The 22,873-nt window shown below is 40.5% G+C and overlaps 1 protein-coding gene across 1 annotated transcript in view; it reads left to right on the top strand.

Annotated features, from left to right (window-relative positions):
• LOC126456357 (ATP-binding cassette sub-family C member 4-like) overlaps nucleotides 1–22,873 on the top strand; it is a 246,976-nt gene that overhangs the window by 194,803 nt on the left and 29,300 nt on the right. Inside the window, exons 17-19 of the mRNA XM_050092111.1 lie at nucleotides 6,843–6,970; nucleotides 7,057–7,302; nucleotides 12,117–12,277. Of these exons, the coding sequence (XP_049948068.1) occupies nucleotides 6,843–6,970; nucleotides 7,057–7,302; nucleotides 12,117–12,277 (535 nt within the window). The remainder of the gene's footprint in view (nucleotides 1–6,842; nucleotides 6,971–7,056; nucleotides 7,303–12,116; nucleotides 12,278–22,873) is intronic.

Here is a 22,873-nt window from a genome sequence, read left to right as displayed (position 1 = left end):
CACACTGCGTTCCTTAGCCGAGTGACTTTCAAAATTCATCGGGCGGGTGTGTGATATGTCCGCATTTGAGGATCAGGTTTATAAAGTATATCTGTTTGGGTAAAGGAAATGTCTATGTGCTGTTGTAGGGGGTGTGTGGATTTAACTTGGGGCAGTGTGATAGCGAAGAGAAGAGTATCTCTAGTGCTAAGGAAGGTACAGGTATTTCCAGAGCCACAGCGTTCAACAGAGTGTATTTCCAATACTTCGCTCATTGCCGAATACCGTTCAGTTGAGACCTAGATCATAAGATTTAATTGTAAGTATAATGATAGAAGAAATTTGTGAGGGGTTTTCTAGAATGTGTTAGTGTATGCAAAGTCTGTGCTGGTATTGATTAGCTTTCCCACGTTAATGGTAGCGGTCTTCCGAATGCAGAGGCCTGTTGGAATGTAGGAATGTATGATAGTTAACTTTACTATGTTCTAGACGACCGAATAGCGAACTAAGTATGTCCTGGGCTGTTTTCGTGATCAAGATGAGATGACACGTTTGCGGTAGAGCGTTATTCCCTCCCATGTTCAAATTGATCGGTCGACTGCTTCTGCACATTTGATGCCTTTATTTAAATGAGAGAATATGGATTGTGGTGTGCTGAACCCACGTTTGCCTGTTCTCTAGACGTGGGAACGACCATAGTTGGTTTGTAGAGAATATTGATCATCTCGGATCTGTTAGATGGCCGACGTTGGTATTCGATAGTGCGAATATCAGTTTACTCTACTTGTTTCTAGTTAGTCAATGGTTTACAGACGCTGCACATCGCTAATGTTTGGTGTTTGTGGAGAAATAATTTACAATGTACAGTGAGGTCCATTGATAGTGACCGTGCCAAATATCTCACGAAATAAGCGTCAAACGAAAAAACTACAAACAACAAAACTTGTATACCTTGTATAACTTGTTGGTCCGCTGGGTGGCGCTGCCATAGGTCAAACGGATACCAACTGCGTTTTTTTTTCTTTTTAAATAGGAACCACCCATTTTTATTACATATTCGTGTAGTACGTAATGAAATATCAATGTTTTAGTTGGACCACTTTTTTCGCATTATGATAGATGGCGCTGTAATAGTCACAAACGTGTAAGTACGTGATATCACCTAACATTCCGCCAGTGCGGACGGCATTTGCTTCGTGATACATTACCATTGTTAAAATGGATCGTTTACCAATTGCGGAAAAGGTCTATATCGTGTTGATGTATGGCTATTGTGATCAAAGAGCCCAACGGGCGTGTGCTATGTATGCTGGACGGTATCCTGGACGACATCATCCAAGTGTCCGGACCATTCGCTGGATAGTTACGTTAATCAAGGAAACAGGAAGTGTTCAGCCACATGTGAAACGTCAACCACGACCTGCAACAAATGATGATGCCCAAGTAGGTGTTTTAGCTGCTGTCGCGGCTAGTCCGCACATCAGTAGCAGACAAATTGCGCGAGAATCGGGACTCTCATAAACGTCGGTATTCAGAATGCTACATCAACATCGATTGCACCCGTACCATATTTCTGTGCACCAGGAATAGCATGGCGACGACTTTGAACGTCGTGTACAATTCTGCCACTGGGCACAAGAGAACTTACGGAACGATGACAGATTTTTTGCACGCGTTCTATTTAGCGACGAAGCGTCATTCACCAACAGCGGCATTGTAAACTGGCTAATATGCACTTCTGGGGAAAGGAAAATTCACGATGGCTGCGACAAGTGGAACATCAGCGACCTTGGTGGGTTAATGTATGGTGTGGCATTATCGGAGGAAGTATAATTGGGCCCCCATTTTATCGATGGCAATCTAAATGGTGCAGTGTATGCTGATTTCTACCGATGTTACTACAAGATGTTTCACTGCATGACAGATTGGCGATGTACTTCCAACATGATGGATGTGCGGTACATAGCGCGCGTGCGGTTGAATCGGTGTCGAATAGCATATTTCATGACAGGTGAATTGGTCGCGAAGCACCATACAATGGCCCGCACGTTCACCGGATCTGACGTCCCCAGGTTTCTTTCTGTGGGGAGAGTTGAAGGATATTTGCTATCGTGATCCACCGACAGTGCCTGACAACATGCGTCAGCGCATTGTCAATGCATGTGCGAACATTACGGAAGGCGAACTACTCGCTGTTGAGGGGAATGTCGTTACACGTATTGCCAAATGCATTGAGGTTGACGGACATAATTTTGAGCATTTGTTGCGTTAATGTGGTATTTATAGGTAATCACGCTGTAACAGCATGCGTTCTCAGAAATGATAAGTTCAAAAAGGTTCATGTATCACACTGAAACAACCGAAATAAAATGTTCAAACGTACCTACGTTCTGTATTTTAATTTAAAGAACTTATCTGTTACCAACTGTTCGTCTAAAATTGTGAGCCATATGTTTGTGACTATTACAGCGCCATCTACCACAAAGCGAAAAAAGTGGTCCAACTAAAACATTCATATTTCTTTACATATAACACGAATATGTAATAAAAATGGGGGGCGTTTTAAAAAAAAAGACGCAGTTGATATCCGTTGGACCTATGGCAGCGCCATCTGGTTTCCCCCTTCAAGCTAGACAAGTTTCGTTCTTTGTAATTTTTTCGTTTGACACTTATTTCATGAGATATTTGGCCCGGTCACGATCAATGGACCACCCTGTATATGTCGTGCATTATGCTGCGTTAGCGATCGGGAGGCTAGTGCCGTGTTATTTATATCGAGAAGTACAGCGAAAATTCACGGTACTCGGTGATCGATTCCCTGGCTGGAGATCGATTTGACGGTCCAATATTCTTGAGAGTATCGTTTATATTTGATGACCTGTACACAACTTTGCGATGTTTAGTTGTCTGTGAAAAATGGTTATCAGTGTAAAATAGTTTATTACCATTGAGTGTAGCGTCTGTAGAAAGAAAGAACAGGTTGGCGGTGTATAGATTGAGGGAAATGTCCATGCAAATTAGCAATCTTTGCAAAATAACGAGAAAGAGCCCCAGAAAGAAAAGGTGGATGGTGCTTCGATAGCTACTGCGTTAGTAATTCGACTGGTAAATTCGATAAGAGCTAATGAGAATGCTCGATTGATTGTGATGTGATGTAGGTGCGGTGGGAACATCTGCGTATGTTGTGAGTAGGAAGGCTATCACGTTATGTCCGGGAGGAAGACTGGATTAGGCGATATTTTGGTAAACAGGTTCTGTTTTGAGAAGAATTTTCTTTCATACAAGCTGAGGCATGAATAAAGCAAGCGTTAACCATTTCTGGGGCACTATACAGTCCCCGAGAGGTCGACTTGGCTCTTATTTTTTGCAAAGAGATGTGACGTAAGAATAATGTTGAGAACGTTTTAGATGGCGAGTCGTCACGCAGACGTTTCGCGGCGAGGCGAGAACCGTGCTGGGTAGTTAAGTATGGTTAAACGTGTGTGTGTGTCAACACACCCTGCATTCAACAGCAGAGACAAGCGGCACCTGGAGATGCCTCGAATATATGACTGGTGTTAGCGCTGCGTGGAATGCAACTGTCACCGGTGTTCGGCGGTGGCTGGCGGCTGCGACGGAGCGTGCAGGGCCCAAGCTGTGGCTGCCTCACTTGGCGGGGGTTGTGGCGCCCGCGGTGAAGTGTCCGTCAGTCGTCACTTATGGTCCGTTAGAATCGCTAAGGTTGGAAAGCAGGTTCTGCTATTGTGGAATCAGCACGTGTGCGTAGGTGAACACGTATTTCGATAGGAATTTCTCAGGTGTTGTGTATGAATGAGAGGTGCCAACACCTCATGCTTGCAGAAGCCAAGCAGGGGCTGTGCGTGGTTTGACATCTGGGGTGTACGTCACTTATCGCTACCTCCTGTGTACTCAGTGGACAGGGGGCTGTGGACTGTGCTTGCGCGTGTTGATTGCATTATTTCCGGAGCGGGTCTGTAGGCCTTCATATGCGCTATATGAATAGTTTACAAGTACTTAGTGTGTCTACACATCACTGTGCTGTATTATTTAGGAGCTGTTTGCAGGTCTGCACTGAAATTATTTCGGAAAATTAGCAGTTGTTTGACTATTTGGACGTAAATGTTTTGCATTATTTATGAGCAGTTTGAATGTCTGTAGGCAGTGCCATATATTATTTTTATCTGTTTACAATTAGCAAGTGTGTGTGTGTGTGTGTGTGTGTGTGTGTGTGTAGAGCATTATAAATGAGTTATGTAGGATTGGTTTGCAGATGTGTATGGTGTGGGACCTGTCAGTGTGTGTGTTACATAACTCCATCCCTAAATAAAGTACATTCGTTCCTCCATCCATGGGCCTAGTGCATGCTGAATCCTTTTGCCAGAAACCCGTAGGAAGAGGTTGCGTCTTGGAGGCTTAGGTTAGTGGCGATGAGCTTCGTTTGCAACAGTTTTCTAAGGTTGATGGCGGAAGTGCAAGTGACCTTTCTTTACTGGACCTAGAAAGTAGCTGAAATTAGATAACTGAACCGCTTTTCATACTTACATGAAATTGTAACTTGAATTATTTAACATGATTAAAATTGAAATGCAATTAAGTACTTAGGCAGTTGATAGCTTAGATGCACAATGTTGGTCTTAGCATATTTACAGAAGACTATGTCCGGCCCTTGTATGGAGGTGGTGATCGAGGGTGTCTGACGTAATTGGTCGGATGCCCACAGGGCGGTGGCGCAGTGCATGTCCGCTTATAATGCGCACGCGAGAGAGCAGACAATCTTGAATCAGTTAACTTAGCAAGAGTGTTCTTTGTCGAGCACACTGCATGATGGACCGGCGGTTGTGTGATGCTAGGACAGATTCCACTCTCCAGCAAACAACATTGGCGCCAAGTATGTTGTTTGTCCACCACGAAACCACGTGGTGGATCGCTAACTGACTGTTGTGATGTTGGGGGAAGATCCCACTCTCAGGCAAACAATTTTGGCATGAAACGTGTGGGGTGAATATACTTTGTGAACGTACAACCTACCATTGTGATGTCAGAATCGGCAGGTTCGAACGAGCAAAACATGTTTATGCCACTGGACACGTGTGGTCTGAGCGACCGCTGGACCAGTGGCGGGCTACCGCTGACCGGTGGCGCCATGGGTAGCCTCCTCTGTTGGAGATGATTTGAACAAACTCAGTTGGAGTCTGGACCTAGTGGTGAGTGCACTGGGTGTTGCCATCTCGAAGATATGTACTAAGTCTTTTGGAGAACAAGTGATGACTGTACTGCTTGAAATAAAGACTTCAGTCCTTTTTCCTTGCAAAACCAGACAATGTGAATTAGGTTAGTACAAGTGTAGTTTATTATTTGACGCAATTTTGATAGGTTAGCAGTGAAAAAACATAAGTGACAGTCAAAGTTTGTAGGATGTGGACTATTTCATATGTGTGATCGATTATAGTGTTGGAATTTGAACTTGAGAGATTTTTGTTATGGATGTAATGCAAATGGCTTTCCTCCTGCCGAAAATCAAACATGTCGAATAAACAATAAATTATAATAATAATAAATATAAGTACAGTTTTTGAGACATTACTGTGTTGGAGTTTGAATTTGGTGCTATTTTCTAGTGGTCATAGGCCAATAATAATAAATAATAATAATAAATGATAATAAACGATAATGAATGATAATAAATGATAAAGAATAATAATGAATAATATTAAAGGCAAGTACGGTTTTTGCAGCCATCATCCTGTTGGAATTTGAATTTGGCGCCAACTTTTTCTGGAGGGTCAGGTTAGTGGACATAGCCCAATTGGCCTATTTTCCCGCCAAAATTCAAACTTCCCGCCATTTTTCTGGGGATTAGGTTAGTGGAGGTAGCAGAATTGACCTATTTTCCCGCCAAAATCCGCCATCTTGGATGACGTCATGCGCTGTTGCAAAGTCTACATGCCAACATCTTGGATGATGTCATCGCCGCTATCTTGAATAGATTTGGCAACAATGCAGAGAGCGCCTGTACATACCTTGTCCCACTACTTCGACTCATTAGATTGTTTAACACCAAGCAAAGCTATCGGAAGACCAGAAAGCAAACATCAGTATTTGACTCAGTTCCAGGAATGTTTTAAAATACCTTGATACCACTAGCCCAGATCTGGACTACAAAAGATTAACATTTGCAGTGTGATCACTGCGTATGGCCGCCACACAACTCATGCAGTCAATGCAATTAACAAGACAACTTCACACCAGTGAAATAGAGATCGACTTCAGCTGCACAATAAAATACAGTACTGAAACATGCCGAGAACGTGACGTGCTTAAATGATCGACACTGAACTTCAAAGATATTGCTATTACAAATCCATTCCTTGCCATAGACACATGTGCAGCGATTCCTTTCAAAAGTTCTGCACATTTTGTTCATTGTGTCAGTTATGGTGTTTATTCAAAGTAATTAATTAATACGCTGTGCATTACTAAATGGTTTGATATAAAATAAATGATCGATAAGAGGGTTAATTTTTTTCAGTTTGCGCAGCGAATTTTCAGTATTATTAAAAAATAAATAGCTTTTTTCGTCATCAGTTTTGTGCATAAATTCATTTCATTCGCACAACACGAATGTATTAGTCCTTAATTGTTCAAGTATATAATAGCTAAAGTTTGTAAATATGTGAGCTACAAATCATTACCAGAATTGAAGGATGTGCGTAATTTGTTAGCTGAAACAGATAAAATGCACGGTGTCAAAAATGTGTTTCAAAATGTGTCGTCGGACCTTGCGGGAAGCAACAGCTATTCCGAGAATGGTATTGATAAATTCTGGATTTTCACAGTTTTTTTGTGTTTGCTTTTTGGTGCAGTTAAGAAGCCACCAGCTGCTTGGCCACAGCAAGGGCAAATCGTCTTCCAGAAGTTGTATCTCAAGTACGGCCCAACGGATCCTCCAGTTCTCAGGAACCTCAATTTCACCATACAAGCGATGCATAAGGTTGTAGATAAATAATTTCTAAAATCTGCGGTAGAAACGTGACCTTCATTAAGTTTCTAACTCACGAATTTTTAACGTCTATGTAGGTTGGCATCGTTGGCAGAACAGGTGCTGGCAAGTCATCACTAATTTCCGCACTCTTCCGGCTTGCACGGACAGAGGGTGCCATTGAAATTGACGGAGTCGACGTGAATAGTCTGGGTCTGCACGATCTGAGGAGGCACATCTCCATCATCCCTCAGGAGCCTGTCCTCTTCTCTGGGACTCTCCGCTTTAATCTCGACCCGTTCTCGGAATTTGACGATGAGAAACTCTGGGACGCACTTGAAGAGGTAAGAATTTGGTTGTACGGAACTGAACAATCAACGTAAATACTGGTCGGTCGTATACCTAGGAATCCTAATGCTGCCAACACAGATTTTATTTTTCTCATAGTCCATAAACCCCACACAAAGAAGTTGATGACATTCGTTTCTTCTTCGTATACGGCACATCCGCCAAACATCACATACCAATTTTCTATTATTTGTTGCTTCTATGATATGATGAAGATGTAACTCAATAAATATTGCAAATAACGATTCTACTTTAGTTTCTAAAAGTCAAGTTCCGTGTAACCCTTTCGTGGGTAAAATTACTCAGTTGACTTTAAGAAAACAGAAAATGGGATTTTTCAAACCCGTGTCCCTAATTCTGGCTAACCCTGCTCCCAATTAGGGACCTGACGAAATTGGGGATATCTCTTATAGGAGTTTCCAGTTCAACATATTTACCAATCGTAAAATTTAGTTTCGCATATCTTAAATGATGTGAATTGGACTAACAATCAACGTAAATATGCTTTAACAGTTGTACTGAAAATCATTGAAAAAACATTTGAAAGAAATGCATTTTGCCTAAATACATGAACTGCAAAAAACCATAAACAATCTAATGTAACAAAACAGGTTCCTAGGCAATATCTGTTATTCATTTCACTCATACCCTTCATAGCTATTTATAGCATGTTAGTCGCTATGGCACACATTTATATCAGGCCAACAACAGTAGCACTCAGAAGTATTTTGTAGTTATGGTGTTATGTTGTCAGTATTGTTTGCATGCAGTCACAACAGAGCAACGCATATAACTGTGCCACCCAATCAAGAGCTTCACGCCACTGTGGTTACATATCTAGTAAACAAGCTACGTCATACAGTAACAATCTAAGTGCATACACTTTTAAATCAAAACTATTTTTCACGTGCTTGGTTATCATTGTATTCATTAACTATTGCTACTTATGCATTCAAACAGTGTTTGTTTATTTGTAGAAGCAGCAAAAAGTATGTCAAAACCTAGCGAACGCTCAGTTGAGGTGAAACATGCTATTTTCCATATTTTGAAGAAGGGAAAGTCTCAGCCTAGCGTTACTAGAGATTATGGCATATTACAACAGTTAATAAGTGTGTGAAGTCGACAGCAAAAACAGGAAGGAACAGTAGTCAATAAGTCACGGTCAGGTCGTCCTCGAAAAAAACAGACAGGGAGGACAGAATGATTTGTAAGCAGTCGGCTGCCGATCCACGAAAATCGGCTCGACGAATCAGGGATGATCTGGAGCAGCATCGTGGACTGAACAACTGAACCTACATGTCTCTACTGTAAAACATCGTCTCATAAAAGTTGATTTAATTTGGTTGACGACCATCACCTAAACCACTCATACATTCAAAAAGTAGGAAGGCCAGAAAGTAGTTTGCAAAGAACCATCAAACCAGGAAAGCTACAGAGTGGTCGAAGGTTTTATGGAATGATGAAAGTAAATATAATCTATTTTCGCCTGAAGGTGTGCTATACATAGATCCACCAAAAAATCAACGGAACAACAGAGAACACCAGGTACTGACTATTAAGCACGATAGTGGCTGTGTCATGGTGTGGGAATGTTTCTCCATCGTGGGATTCGTCATCTAGCCCACATAAGTGGCAAAGGATCGTTTCGTGTACAGTTTAGAAAGAAATTTGGCTCCGCTACCCCATGGCAGGTAGTTGGATATTTCAACAGAACACTGATTCGAAGCTCACCTCCTGCCATTTAAAAAGTTATTTTCACATAAGAGTATGAAACCTTTGCAGCTGCCGAGTCAGAGTTCAAAATTAAATCCAACTGAACACCTCTGGGATGTACTGGATCGATGAGTTTTTTTGTACAACCTACTCAAATGAGTAGGAAGAATGGTAAAAACTCTCATATGACCTATTACTAAAGTTTGTGGATTCAACGCCAAATATATGTGTAGCTGTGGTCAAAGCCTATGGGTTTTCAACGAAATACTGATTTGTTCTTCAGATTCCAAAATGGTTTTGTTTTGTTCTTAAATACTTAGACCTGCAAAGTACTTTAGAGTGAGAAAGATTGTTATTTCTGTTCTGATGTTTAAACGAAATGTATTTTGTACGAAATGGATTATAATGACATACTTTTTAAGTATTCACTGCCATTTTTTCTGTTATACACTTATCTTTAAGTAGTTGTAACTAATGCTTCCGACAAAATAATTTTGATCGCTACTGTAACTAAAGACGCGTGAAATAAATTCAGTTACTCAGACGAAAAGAACAAACATACTTCCTCGTTTCAGTAGCGACTGCTTCACAAAACATATGGTTTCATTTGAAGCAAGTGCAATAGTTAACCCATTCCTACCCACTATAATCGTCCTCGTATTTATCTTGGCCAAATTTCCAGATGTGTCCGCACCCACTCAGAGATCACCATCTGATATGACAAGTGGAGGTTCTTCTTGGTTATTGTCGCTGCTTGATGAACCTGAAACATCGTAATTTCTTCCTCTAACTTGTTTCTAATATTTGGTGACAGGTTTCTTGTTTTATTCAGCATTTCTTCTTGGGCCTAAGCAGAATTTCTTTACTTCTTCATCCATTAAAATGTTCTTATATGGTAAAGTGATCGATACTGTGCTCATTCCATCTGTCCATTAACGTTTTCGCTCTTTCGGTGTTCGTACCTATGGAGGTTGCTAGTAGTGGGGATGTATGTGTTCCAGCACACCCTTCAGCCATGGATTCGGATCTAGAGGTTCTGGCTTCAGCACCCATTGAGGACATTTTTGCCAATATTTGTGAGTTGCCTAGGTGCAGGGGCAACGACGTCACAATCAAAGATGGCCGTCACTTTGCATTTAAAAGTGGTGTTGAACCTTCTGATACCACGGAAGTCAAGTCCTTCAAGCGATAAGACACCTAGAGACCTTATCTATCCCCCCCCCCCTTCCCTCACACACACACATCTCCAGACAATTGCAGCATAGTATTAAAATGATGGATAAAAATTCCACCAAGTTCAAAGATATGCCTTAAGAAATTACAATAGTGGGAACTGTTGCTATTCAACGCAAACGTACATCACGATGTAGCTTCTTTTGGGCAGTGATCAAAAAAATCTGAACGACCTGAATTATTTATCAAAAAATACTTCACACAGGGGTAACATGAGCTTACGAGTATAGTGTGCTGGACAATACATTGAGCATAGCCTGTTGTGAGTAGCCTTTACTTGTGTGTGTGTGTGTGTGTGTGTGTGTATGCGTGTGTGTATGTGTGTGTGTGTGTGTGTGTGTGTATTATCGTAAGTACAAACCTGGGATTGTGTACTGACAACCGAAATGTGCTGCTGAACTCAAAGCCACATCACTTACATGAAATTGAAAAGAATCCTGTGTATGTGAAAACCAATCCCATTCATAGGCAAATCAATAATTTAACGTTCAGTAGACTTGGCCAGTGTCAACTGTTCGAAAAAAAGTAAATGTAAAAAAAAAAAAACTGTAATGTCGATGTGTATAAGAACGTAACTTGAAACACACGAAAATTTCTGCCGTGACATGTGGCCCTGGTAAAATAAAAAAGCTGACAACCGATATTTCGCAAAGGAAACGTGTTATGAATCTCACCTGCAAAATGATGTACTGGAAGAAACAGGAACACAGCAAGATTCCGCCTCAGCTAAGAAAATGCTGTTAAAAACTAACTACACTTGGTCCAGGGCAATTGGGTTCATAATCTTGACACAGAATGCCAATGAAACACGTAACTCAATCCTGAGCTATTGAAATTTCATTTAGGAACGAAATTATCAAAGAAAACCATTATAGACTCTGATATAAAAGTTCATTCCCATGGTACAGTAAATTAACTCAGAAGACCAATCAATAGAATAATTACCAAAACCTCGACAGTGACGAGAGTGAAGTGCACCAACAATACAAGTTTACAAAAATAAGAATAAACTTTTTACCTCATCAAATAATACCTTGTTCTCCGTTTCGGAACCTTTTTTATGTCCTAATGCTATCCAACCATTGTTCTGAGTCATCTTCCCTCCTCGTAATAAATTTGCAACTCACGTAGTTCCAAAAGTGCGTCCATGCATTACACTGTACACTCAACAAACCCCTGCCTCCTGCACACCGCAGCTATGCATTACTGACTGTCAAAGATTGTACGACTCCACAGAGCTGCCATCGCCGACGCAGATACTGTTTCCTAACAACCATTCCTCTGTCCACAATTCTTCAAATATATCATTTTCCTTTACAAATATTAACGCCTCCAGTAACATCATCAAAAAATAGGCACCTTCTACTGTGTCATGACCAGTATTTGCCTTGGTCTGTACAAAATGCGACATACCTCGAGAATAAGTAAAACTCCACTCAAATGAAAGACACCATTTGTTCTTTTGGTTTTTTTCGTGTAAGTCTCTATCTTATATGCGACATGACACTTTTTCCATTTGAAACTATGATTTGTATCCATTTTTATAGAATAGTGGTTCTATGTCTAAGGACCATCCTGTAGTACCATAGTAGATATTAGCACTAGATCGATTTAGTGCAGGGCCAATGCATTAATGCGATCGGGAAGTCATCTGATTTACAATGAAAAGGTTGTTATGTGAGGATAGAAAATCTGCATAGTTGTTTCTTAATTTTCTGATAATGAACGTCACATTAAACACTAATGGAGGCATTTGTGAACTACATCCTAGTTAAAAATAGGATACGATTTTGAGGAGTTAAAGCGAAAAGTCGTGACAGGTCCCTATTAATAACTCACGCAATTTTTTTGGATAATTTCGCAGGTGGAGCTCAAATCCGGTATACAGACGCTGGACTTCCAGGTGACGGAGGGCGGCAGTAACTTCAGCGTGGGCCAGAGGCAGCTGCTGTGTCTGGCGAGGGCCATTCTCACGAACAACAGGATCCTGGTGCTTGACGAGGCCACCGCCAACGTCGACCCGGGGTAAATTACTCAAAATTACGTTTTTTTTAGTGTGCACTCTTACTTACTATACTTTAATTTTAGAACCAGTATCTTACATGTGGACCACGGGTAAATGCAAACACGCTAGCTGAGCAGGCTCCAGCGCAGATGAGAGAATTTGACTTGATTTATAATTCTACCCCATTATCTAGAACAATACATGATGTATTACCTTCCTCCCCTTGCGAGACACAGTAGGAATGAATCTAGAATTCAGGATTATTTATTATCCTCCTTTTCCATACCCCTCTTACCACACTGTGTTTTTAATAATAGTTCTGGCCCCACAAGTTTGGCGACGAGAAAAAGCCTTTAAAATTGTAATTTTTACCATTCAGCATTCTGACGACGAAGAAAATCAGTAAAAATTGTCGATAATTTTACGACAAGAATCAACACTTCAGCGACGAGGAAAAAAAAATTGAAATTGTTGACCAATGCAAACCCATAGAATTCTAGCCAGCATTAGGCGAGAGTGAAAAGAAACTATACTGGAGAAGAAGAGAACGGCTTTGACATCGTTCTCAACCCAATCAGTGCGACCAAGAATGCTGCGAAGCCATGCTAATGAGCGGGCTCATAGTGGCAAGTTCTTGGCAAATTTTACTCTGTTTGGCTATTACTTAAACAACGATACACAGCCTCACAACATACGAAGTTTCATTTCGTTTCCTCCTCTTCCTTTTGGCCGCTTCACTTCTTTTTGAGGCAGTGTGTTAGCAGTATTAAGGTAATCGCTGCTCTCACATTTTCTGGAGACGCTGCTCCTTCCAAGACAGTTTCGTTTGCAGTTGTTCTTGCGGAAATGGAGAACGACTTAGAAGGTATTTGCATTTCGTTAAATGAACAACAATGCTCTCAAATTAACGTGCATGTGAAATAATACCCGTAACAAACCTGTAACAGAACAGTGAGAAACGTCTGTGGCATTAGTGCACCGTTTAAATATTCTGGGATAATACTATGAATTGATATAAAGTGGGATGGATACTTGTAATCGGTGGTAGGGATCGGAGGAGAGGTCAGGAAATGTGCAGTGTATCTATTGTCGTGAATGGACCAGCCTGACGAGCCGCTGCTGAGACGCGCCGACCCGACACATAAAAGGAACAGTGTAAGTATTTATTGGCGGAATCAAGTTGCTTCGGAAAGTGGTGTGAAGACATAGCAGACGGACCACGGAGAATGGCATATCCGCTAGGCCCTGTTGTGAATGGCTCACAAGTAGCAGAAAGGGCTTTCTGACTGTCGCCCTTTCGGAACGAGAATAGCAAAACTGCTTCGCTGCACTGGTTGCCTACGGGAAACAAACTTAAGGGAAGATAGGGCCTCCGAAGATGGAAGACCACCCCGAGTGTTCTATGAAAATTTTGTTTATAAACAACTTACGTGCTGGTGGCTTGCGGAACTATTGGAATTAACCCCTGGGCACGTGCACAGCAACGCAAAATTCAGCGTCCTGTACCTCGGAATCGAAAGGAAGACTATGGTCAAGGAGGTATCTTCTGTTCACTGGTATTAACATTTCGCCAGCAAATGACAAGGCGTGGGTTATAACTCTAGCGCCCTGACAGCACAAGAGACATGATACGACGAATAAAACCATGAACGTTAAGGCTGGAGCAGTTTAATTCTCATCTGCTGCTGCTTCTGGAGAGCTTAAACTGTCTTGCGCTCTTAGCTTCTGAGGGTGGACATCTTAATTTATGGAACTTCTGGTTGATGATCTGAAGTCGCTGCCGGCTCTGATGTTTCTTGCTGCTTGGCAATGCGACTACGAGTCACTTTGGTTATTAACTGACTCATGCTGGAGCCTTGCTTCAACATTTGTTATTCAAGATTTGCTCTGCACCTGCTTTTGCTGCCAATCTGATTTTGTTAACTTTCACTTGGTACACGACATTCTGAGTCCCTTTCCAGCGATAGCTTGATTTCAATTACAGTGCACTGCTCATGTCACACACATTCGACTTTTTTATTCTGCGCCTTATCTGAAGCCAGTCTTCCATTTCTCACATGATGCTGGTTTCACAGTGTAATTCCCAACGACTGTTCGAATTTTGACTCTAATTACTTAAATGCTGCCTGTGTAGTACTTCCAACCAACTCCCATTCAAGGTAGTGGCTGCCACAAAACAACCACTCTGATCATCCCACACTAAGCAAAGGATTGAAGGCCATTCACCGCCGGCCCCTGTCAACATCACGCACCGCTCGAGCCGTTCACAGAGAAGCAAGAGGAAGTTGAACGTCCCCTTAGAGAAATTGTACAAGACTGTGCTTAAACTGACACACAATATTTTTGGCGCAACGCAATCTGACTTTCAGTAATCCCTACAAAAGAATGGCCCTGACTAATATTAACCTATACGTTTCACAAATCACTTACCTCACAAAAATCTTCGTTACTCGAACTACTACAATACAGCGAGCGCCACTACTGCCAGCTAAATAAAAGATTCAAACTACTGAAGGCACTAACTACTGAAAGGCATAGTTAGCAAATGAAAGATTTTGATAGAAAACGAACAATGTATTTACCTCAATAGTGTTCAAAAATGATAATATATATACAGCAGTTCATGACATACATTCTTACAAATGTACTGTTTCTCATGGACACATGTCCAGATCATCCGCTCTCAAAAATGCGCCATCTCACTTCCCCACATCCATCACTGCTGGCGGCTCACCTCCAACTGCGCAACGCTACGCGCTGTTAACATACAGCTGCCCAACAGTACAATGGCAGACAACAATGCGAACTAGCCACAGACTGCACACAGTACAGCCAGTGATTTTCATACAGAGCGCCATGTGGCGTTACCAATAAAAAAAACCTAAACAGCCTACTTAAATAGCCCCCATGCTCCCCACAAAAAAATTTACAAATTGTTTTGGGCAGTGGCCAATACATATTTGTTAAAATTTTTTCACAATTACAATAACAAAGAAATCAAATGCACACACTTATTGATACAATGTTGGTCAAAAGCTAAAATTTTCTCACAGTCCATAAAGACAGTTCTGATCATTCATCACAGTAAAATAGCAGTGTTTTTCTCAATGTCTGAGCAGTAAAAGAAAATGCACACGGAAGTAGTGGATTTCCATGCAGTCTTGAAGTAGTGTTGTCCTTCCAACGGAAAGACAGTGCTGACTCTTGACATGCAGACAGGTAATGGGCCACAACAGAGCAAACCCACACCAGAGTCAGTCGAAGTTTTGAAGAATATTGGTAGGTAGGTCATCACAGAGCAGACCCACTATAGTCCTGTTAGAGATTATGTTATTGGTGGGCCACTGGAGGTGCAGACCCACTGCAGTCCTTGCAGAAATAATGGTACTGGTGCGTCATCAAAGGTGTAGAGCCACTGTAGTCCTTGTAGAAATAATGGTATTGGTGGGTCATCAAAGATGCAGATCCACTGCAGTCCTTGTAGAGATGGCCCAGCAGCCATCTGTTGTGACTGTGCGGGTGCACAATCACCATTGAAGAGTCTTGCGGATAATATAGCAAGTCCATAACCACCACTTGTGCACTCACAAAGTTTTTGGAATTTTCCTTAGAACCAGCAATGCTGTTATCTAGTCCCTTGCTGAATTATTAACACACGTGCAAACACTAACAGTCCTCTTTTTTTCACATATTGTGCATATACTATGATCAACAGAAACGTGTGCAGAACTTACAAGTTACTTAATTTGATGAACTGGTGACAATTACAATTTTATAACATAAGAATACAATAACAAAGGTACAAAATACATCATTAAAGAACATAATAACACAGATAACATTTGTAGTAATACGGGCTTTACAAAAGAATCGAACTAACATATACATCAGTGTTACAGGAATAATGACATAAGTAAATACATAAAAGATCAGAATAACTTTTGAAACATCAACTTCACACATGAGCATTAAAACAAAACAGAATAAATAATGTCTAAACATCTTTACAAAATAAATAACACAGCATTAGAAAAATTCTACAACATAAATCTTATTAGGTAAACACATAAAGACAGGAAAATCACAAATACACAAGGGTACATAAACACATAGCGGAATAATACAAAAGGAAAGACAGGGTTCGTTTTCAGTGTGACATTTGGTACTGCAGTCCAATCCAAAACTTCATTCTGTAGATCTTTCCTCTTATTTCAACATTTGTTTACACCAAAAAAATCCTATCCAAGCATGCTTACTGTATTCTGTTCACATCCTCTTTCAAAATTCTTTTTTGGGCAAACCATCTCCTTATAGCTTCTCAATGCATTTCTTCCAATTCATCACAACTAGTTCTCACATATAGCCTACCCCATCTTAAGCTAACTTAAATCTACTGAGCTCAGATGCTAAACTAAGGCAATGCAGCAGCACGAAACAATTAACACAAACAGCAATGACAAAAAAATGGAAATTGGCAAAGCAAGCTACAGTAAATCTAAATTACCAAGCAATTGCAACATTACAACTAATATGAGCCAATGTGCAGAAACAAGAAAAATAAATCAGTAGTAGAACTAGCTTAATACAATGTAAAATTCAGTAGAACTATGCCTGGCAAACAGCACCAGCAAATGCAATAACTTATATCTAAACATGACAAAGTTCAAGCAGAAATAATATTACAGTAAAGATGGCCATGTTTAATACCTATGTCACATCTTAACACTAGAGTGATGCATCACGATAACTTACTCTACCAAAAAAATTACCAAGTAGTTGAAAAGAAAATTATGTATGCAGTTACTGTTATTAATCCCTTCTTATTGTTCTTTCCATTCCAAGTGCTCCTTTTTCGAAGAATATGAATCATAAAATTATTATTTAGTAGATCTGTTGGCAGAGAGTGTTCAAATTAGTAAATGCACTTAATTTTATTTTATAAAACCAATGCTGCAACACAGCTGGAAACCAGATATTAAACAAAATGAGCAATCTCTCAACTAGAAAGACAATAGATGTAAAATGTTTCTCATCATTTCATTAGGCATTTTAGTAAATATCATAAATTACGAGCTCCACAGTGTAATCATATGTTTTCAAGTTTGAGCGTGTCGTATTTGCGATGCTTTCGACAAAGAAATGTCAATAGCGAGGATAATGGCCTCTTTTTTTTTCTCCACCTGTGCCTCTGAAAGGCACACACTAATGGCTTTTTTCCAGGCAACTGTCGCGCAGCTGGGTGCCCATGACGCCTTACGTGAAGGTAGTCACTTAACTTTCTTACCGAAATATTTATGACAGCAGTGGCAGTCTCATATAAAAATTTCCCAGGTCGAGAATTTGCGTTACAAATGTGTAGAAACAAAATCCTATCAATATAACAGAGTCCAAAAAATTTTTGGCGACATTGTGATACATTCACGGATGTACACACATTTCATAACTCTTAAAGTACGATTCTCAGCTTATTGACCATAAACATACCTCAACAGCAATATACACATCGTCATCGCAATAATAACATCATAACAGATCAATCACATCTCAGAATCGTCACAGCTTCTTTCAAAAATTTCCTGACCTTCAATAAAGTCATCTACCTCAAACGTACTTCAAAAATCATGATCCCTTACCAAATACATCATTCTAAGCTCTCATAGTATCAAAATGGTTCCGAAAAAATATGAACAGTTCACAAAGTACAGACAAATTCATAAGTATGAAGTTATCCAACTGTGTAATTGCGTAAACGTGTCACTGACATAGTAAAAAAAAGTTTGTTTCTCTCAGTTAAATGATCAGATAGCTGTGTAATTCTGTGTTACAGAAATATGGTACCGATGTGTAAAGTTGTATAAGCAAATACCATATTAGCTAGGGCTCCTTGTGCTTGCCAAACACATGGTACACAAAGTAAGCGTGTACCCCCCTGAGGATTAATGTAATTATACCCTCAGGTGTTACAGATTACAGCAATGGAATGAGATGTATCACGGAAAACCTTTGTATCATTGCAATTCAAAAATCTTTAAAAATAAATGTTTTAAGTACAAAATTAATCACTCAAATACGTGCATTGTAGCGCTAATCTGTGCGTCTTGTTGTAAGATAATCTCTGTGGAAGTGTCGTAGTTATCGTCCTCTGTAAGCAAAGTTCTGTAGAAGTCAATGTACTTACCTTGTAATAAACAAATGGGAAATGCTATGTGTATAGATATCGTAGTTGTTACGTACAGTACTGTGATCAAGAAAGTACTACACTGTAACGTATTGTTGTGCTACAAAAAAGGCTGTCTTATTGTAGCTATACCACAAAGTTACTACTAAACATGTTTTACTTTCCAGAAGAATTCAGAAAAACTGTGCAGATGTAAAACAGATACACCGCAAAAGCAACAATGTAAATTGTATCACATATTAGTAGTGTTGTGATATAATTGTGTAGCTGTCAAAGAAACCAAATACTAAGTCATCTTTAATCTCACAGAAAGTACTTCAAACAAAGAATATATTTTCAAGTAAACCAAAATGTTGCATTAAAATCTCATTAGCAGTGCCGGTATATGTTCTAAGTATGTGAGCCTTATAGTCGTTACGTAATCGTGCAACTAACAAGCAAGGATGTACAAATAACAACACTGTGTCGTCTGTTCACTATAACAATACATGCGTAATTTCTGTTTAAAAATATTCCCTAGGTTCTAGACTAGATAGTTAACTTCAAAGCATTGTTGCATGTTAACAGTTTCTCAGTGTGACAAATTGTACTAGTAGCATGGAGTGAAAAGTTATATGGCAAAGTTAAAAAGCAGATTATCTTTCAATAAACGGTTTTACGTGTGAAATGTGGTGAAAGCCTTTACTCTTCCTACTATGCAGAGCTCCAGCTTCAATGCAATCATCATGTAGTAGACAGCGGTAAAGAATACTGCAATTTTTCTCAAGGTTTGCTTCTATGTTATTTTTCCCAGAGCCGGCCGGCACATGTGGCTGCCTGCAGTGCGAGTCATTGTCTATTGTCTCTTTGTTGTCGCGCGTCGTTATTGGGGTTTGGATGTCTAACATCTACAAATTCACTTTGCCGAGAGGGCCCTGCACACAGTACAGCCATGTGGCGTTACCAATAAAAAAACCTAAACAGCCTACTTACAAAGTTGCTGCTTCAAACGCCCGCCACTCAAGATCAACGTCCGCCATCTGTAGCCTGTCTGTCGTTGAAATCCACTTGCCGCAATCACTGACAGCTAACTTATGACTTCGGCAAACTCGACGATTCTTGAATAATCCACACATGCAATGTCTGCCCAGGCTGTTCTCTCAAAGTGACCCTGAGACCATTTACTAACGATGTTCTTGTTTTCTTAATTATTCCTATTGATTATCATCATAATTTTGTGCTCACCTCTCACAAGGAACCGCTTGAGTGCGAGGTCGCAAAACGCCAATGGTCGTTACGGCATTGGACGTCCCGCATTTTGTCTATCATGCAACCATAATACTGGCTGCTAATGCAACAGGGGGCGTGAGTGGAGGTATCCAGTGGTAAGCTAAGCGTGAGGCTACGGAGCGTAGTTGAAATACTTAGTCAACCACTAACTCACGACAGTTCTACACTACTAACCGTGTTGTGATACAAAGCAGAGAAATGGCAACGATACGCAAAGCAAGCTTTGCATTATATCTACAACAGTTGCCGAAATTGACATTTCGTCAGAAAGAAACCCAAGAAATTTCACAGACTGAAAAAGAAGTGGCAGATGAAATATCAGCGTTTCTGCAAGATGAGTCAGTGGAGCGTATGGTGTGGTACACGCTCGACTGTGTGGGCAGTGTACATGAGGAGTATAACGATGACGATACGATTAAGAAGTGAAAAATTGTACTGAAACGGGTAGTTCATTACCCGTGCTGGACAGGGAGACAGAAATCCCATCTCCAGTGAAACGTACTAAAGGGCAATTGCTATACAAGAAGCGGGTACTAAACATAATTATGTACATAGAATATCATCTGCACCTTAGTAAAAAAAATTATAAACAGATTCTGAATAGGTTCGCACAATACGAACGTGTAGTGTATAAGAAAAACTACGTATATTCAAAGGAGGACGAGGCTCAGTGGTTGCAAAAACTGATGTTTGCACATTTCAAGGATGCTTGATACAATTTACATAATGTGCTGAAAGGTCTCTGTTGGATTCCTTTCATATTAATTTCTTAAATCTGTTGTCATTTACGGTATAAATTCCTCTTCTAAATTTACTGTGGTGTTTCTGACTATCTGGGCGGAGACTGAGCAGTGAAACGTGTTACTTTTACACATAAACAAGAACGATCTGTCACACTACTACACTTTAAAACACAGTTTATATGTAATTCATGTCACACAGTCTCATACGGAACCTACATCCGCTTTCTTTTACATACTGTATATGATTAGATACTGTCGTCCCCCTTCCCTTCTGTGTGAGAGGATGAATGAGCAAATGTATTTCTAGTTGCATGCTTGAGGGTAGCAGACAAGTCTGTCTGTTAGAGAACAGTAGGACCAACGTCAGAACAGGTAGTTACGCCTTCTAAAAGCAAAGAGGTTTCTATCCTTAGTATGGTCCTGTCCGTCCCTTGTCATGTTGGTATAGGAAGCTGCCCCTCTGGCCACTTCCGTTTGTATTTGTGAGCCACCCTCAGGCAGGGACATCTACATCTACATCTACATTTATACTCCGCAAGCCACCCAACGGTGTGTGGCGGAGGGCACTTTACGTGCCACTGTCATTACCTCCCTTTCCTGTTCCAGCCGTGTATGGTTCGCGGGAAGAACGACTTCCGGAAAGCCTCCGCGAGCGCTCGAATCTCTCTAATTTTACATTCGTGATCTCCTCGGGAGGTATAAGTAGGGGGAAGTAATATATTCGATACCTCATCCAGAAACGCACCCTCTCGAAAACTGGACAGCAAGCTTCACCTCGATGCGGAGCGCCTCTCTTGCAGAGTCTGCCACTTGAGTTTGCTAAACATCTCCGTAACGCTATCACGCTTACCTAATAACCCTGTGACGAAATGCGCCGCTCTTCTTTGGATCTTCTCTATCTCCTCTGTCAACCCGACCTGGTACGGATCCCACACTGATGAGCAATACTCAAGTATAGGTCGAACGAGTGTTTTGTAAGCCACCTCCTTTGTAGATGGACTACATTTTCTAAGGACTCTCCCAATGAATCTCAACCTGGTACCCGCCTTACCAACAATTAATTTTATATGAACATTCCACTTCAAATCGTTCCGCACGCATACTCCCAGATATTTTACAGAAGTAACTGCTACCAGCGTTTGTTCCGCTATCATATAATCATACAATAACGGATCCTTCTTTCTATGTATTCGCAATACATTACATTTGTCTATGTTAAGGGTCAGTTGCCACTCCCTGCACCAAGTGCCTATCCGCTGCAAATCTTCCTGCAATTCGCTGCAATTTTCTAATGCTGCAACTTCTCTGTATACTACAGTATCATCCGCGAAAAGCCGCATGGAACTTCCGACACTATCTACTAGGTCATTTATAGATATTGTGAAAAGCAATGGTCCCATAACACTCCCCTGTGGCACGCCAGAGGTTACTTTAACGTCTGTAGACGCCTCTCCATTGAGAACAACACGCTGTGTTCTGTTTGCTAAAAACTCTTCAATCCAGCCACACAGCTGGTCTGATATTCTACATCTACATTTATGGTCAGTCTGTCGGTGGCGAGCGTCTGAAGTGGTAAGATCTCCGGCTAAGCGCGTGTCTGCTAAGTCCGTAGGACAATGGATTTCTTAAGTTCAACCTAATTGAAAATTTAATCACCTTTATTTCAGGTTTAGCTCTAAAATATCTAATGTTATTTTAAATTGCAACGCAGTGTAATTCGCGTGTGAAGTTCAGAATATCTTCCGGTAGTTGCTTTGTCACTAGTTTGTGAGTAAAGTGGAACCACGTGTTTATCAGTAACTCTAACTAAGATCATTAATCTTAAATGCGAATGTGCGTGAGATTATAACGTCTTGTCTTGACAATATTTTTCAATATAGCAACTTTTCTTTAGGTTCAACCTACGTGGGGTGTACTTTGTGAGGCCAGTACCACGTGCTTATACAATTGTTTGACCCATCAGGTTAATAGTAAGACGATAGTAACCAGTTCGAGGTTTTTCTTTTGTAAATTGCTTTTCGATGTAATTTAATTTAATTATCAAAATTATTATGGAGTTACACTCTTTGTGTAAACCAAGTTGACCACGTGAAGCATGTGGTGTAATCATCAAAGTAGCCCTCAGCTATTCTTTTTGGGAAGATTTCACAGAGAATTAGTATGAATTTAGTGGTAATTACATGACGGACAGGATTGTGCTACGAACGTAACTTCTTTGGGTGAAAATTGAATCGGTTGGTTGTGGTTGATTTCCTCTTGCATATGTTTCAACGTTCTTCATGTGTTATTTTATGAATGCAGTGTTGTATGCAGTCTCCCAATCTTGGCTTCATATTTGATGTGTTCCGTAAGATTACAAACTCACGTTTTCCACAATCCTAAATAAGGCAGCAGCTTAGTTATAACTCAAGTTTAATATGCTGAAA

Source organism: Schistocerca serialis, chromosome 2 (genome assembly GCF_023864345.2).
Source record: "Schistocerca serialis cubense isolate TAMUIC-IGC-003099 chromosome 2, iqSchSeri2.2, whole genome shotgun sequence".
NCBI classification, from domain to species: Eukaryota; Metazoa; Arthropoda; class Insecta; order Orthoptera; family Acrididae; genus Schistocerca; species Schistocerca serialis.
Note: the sequence above shows the minus strand (reverse complement) of the source record. Positions and strands in the feature narration are given on the sequence as shown.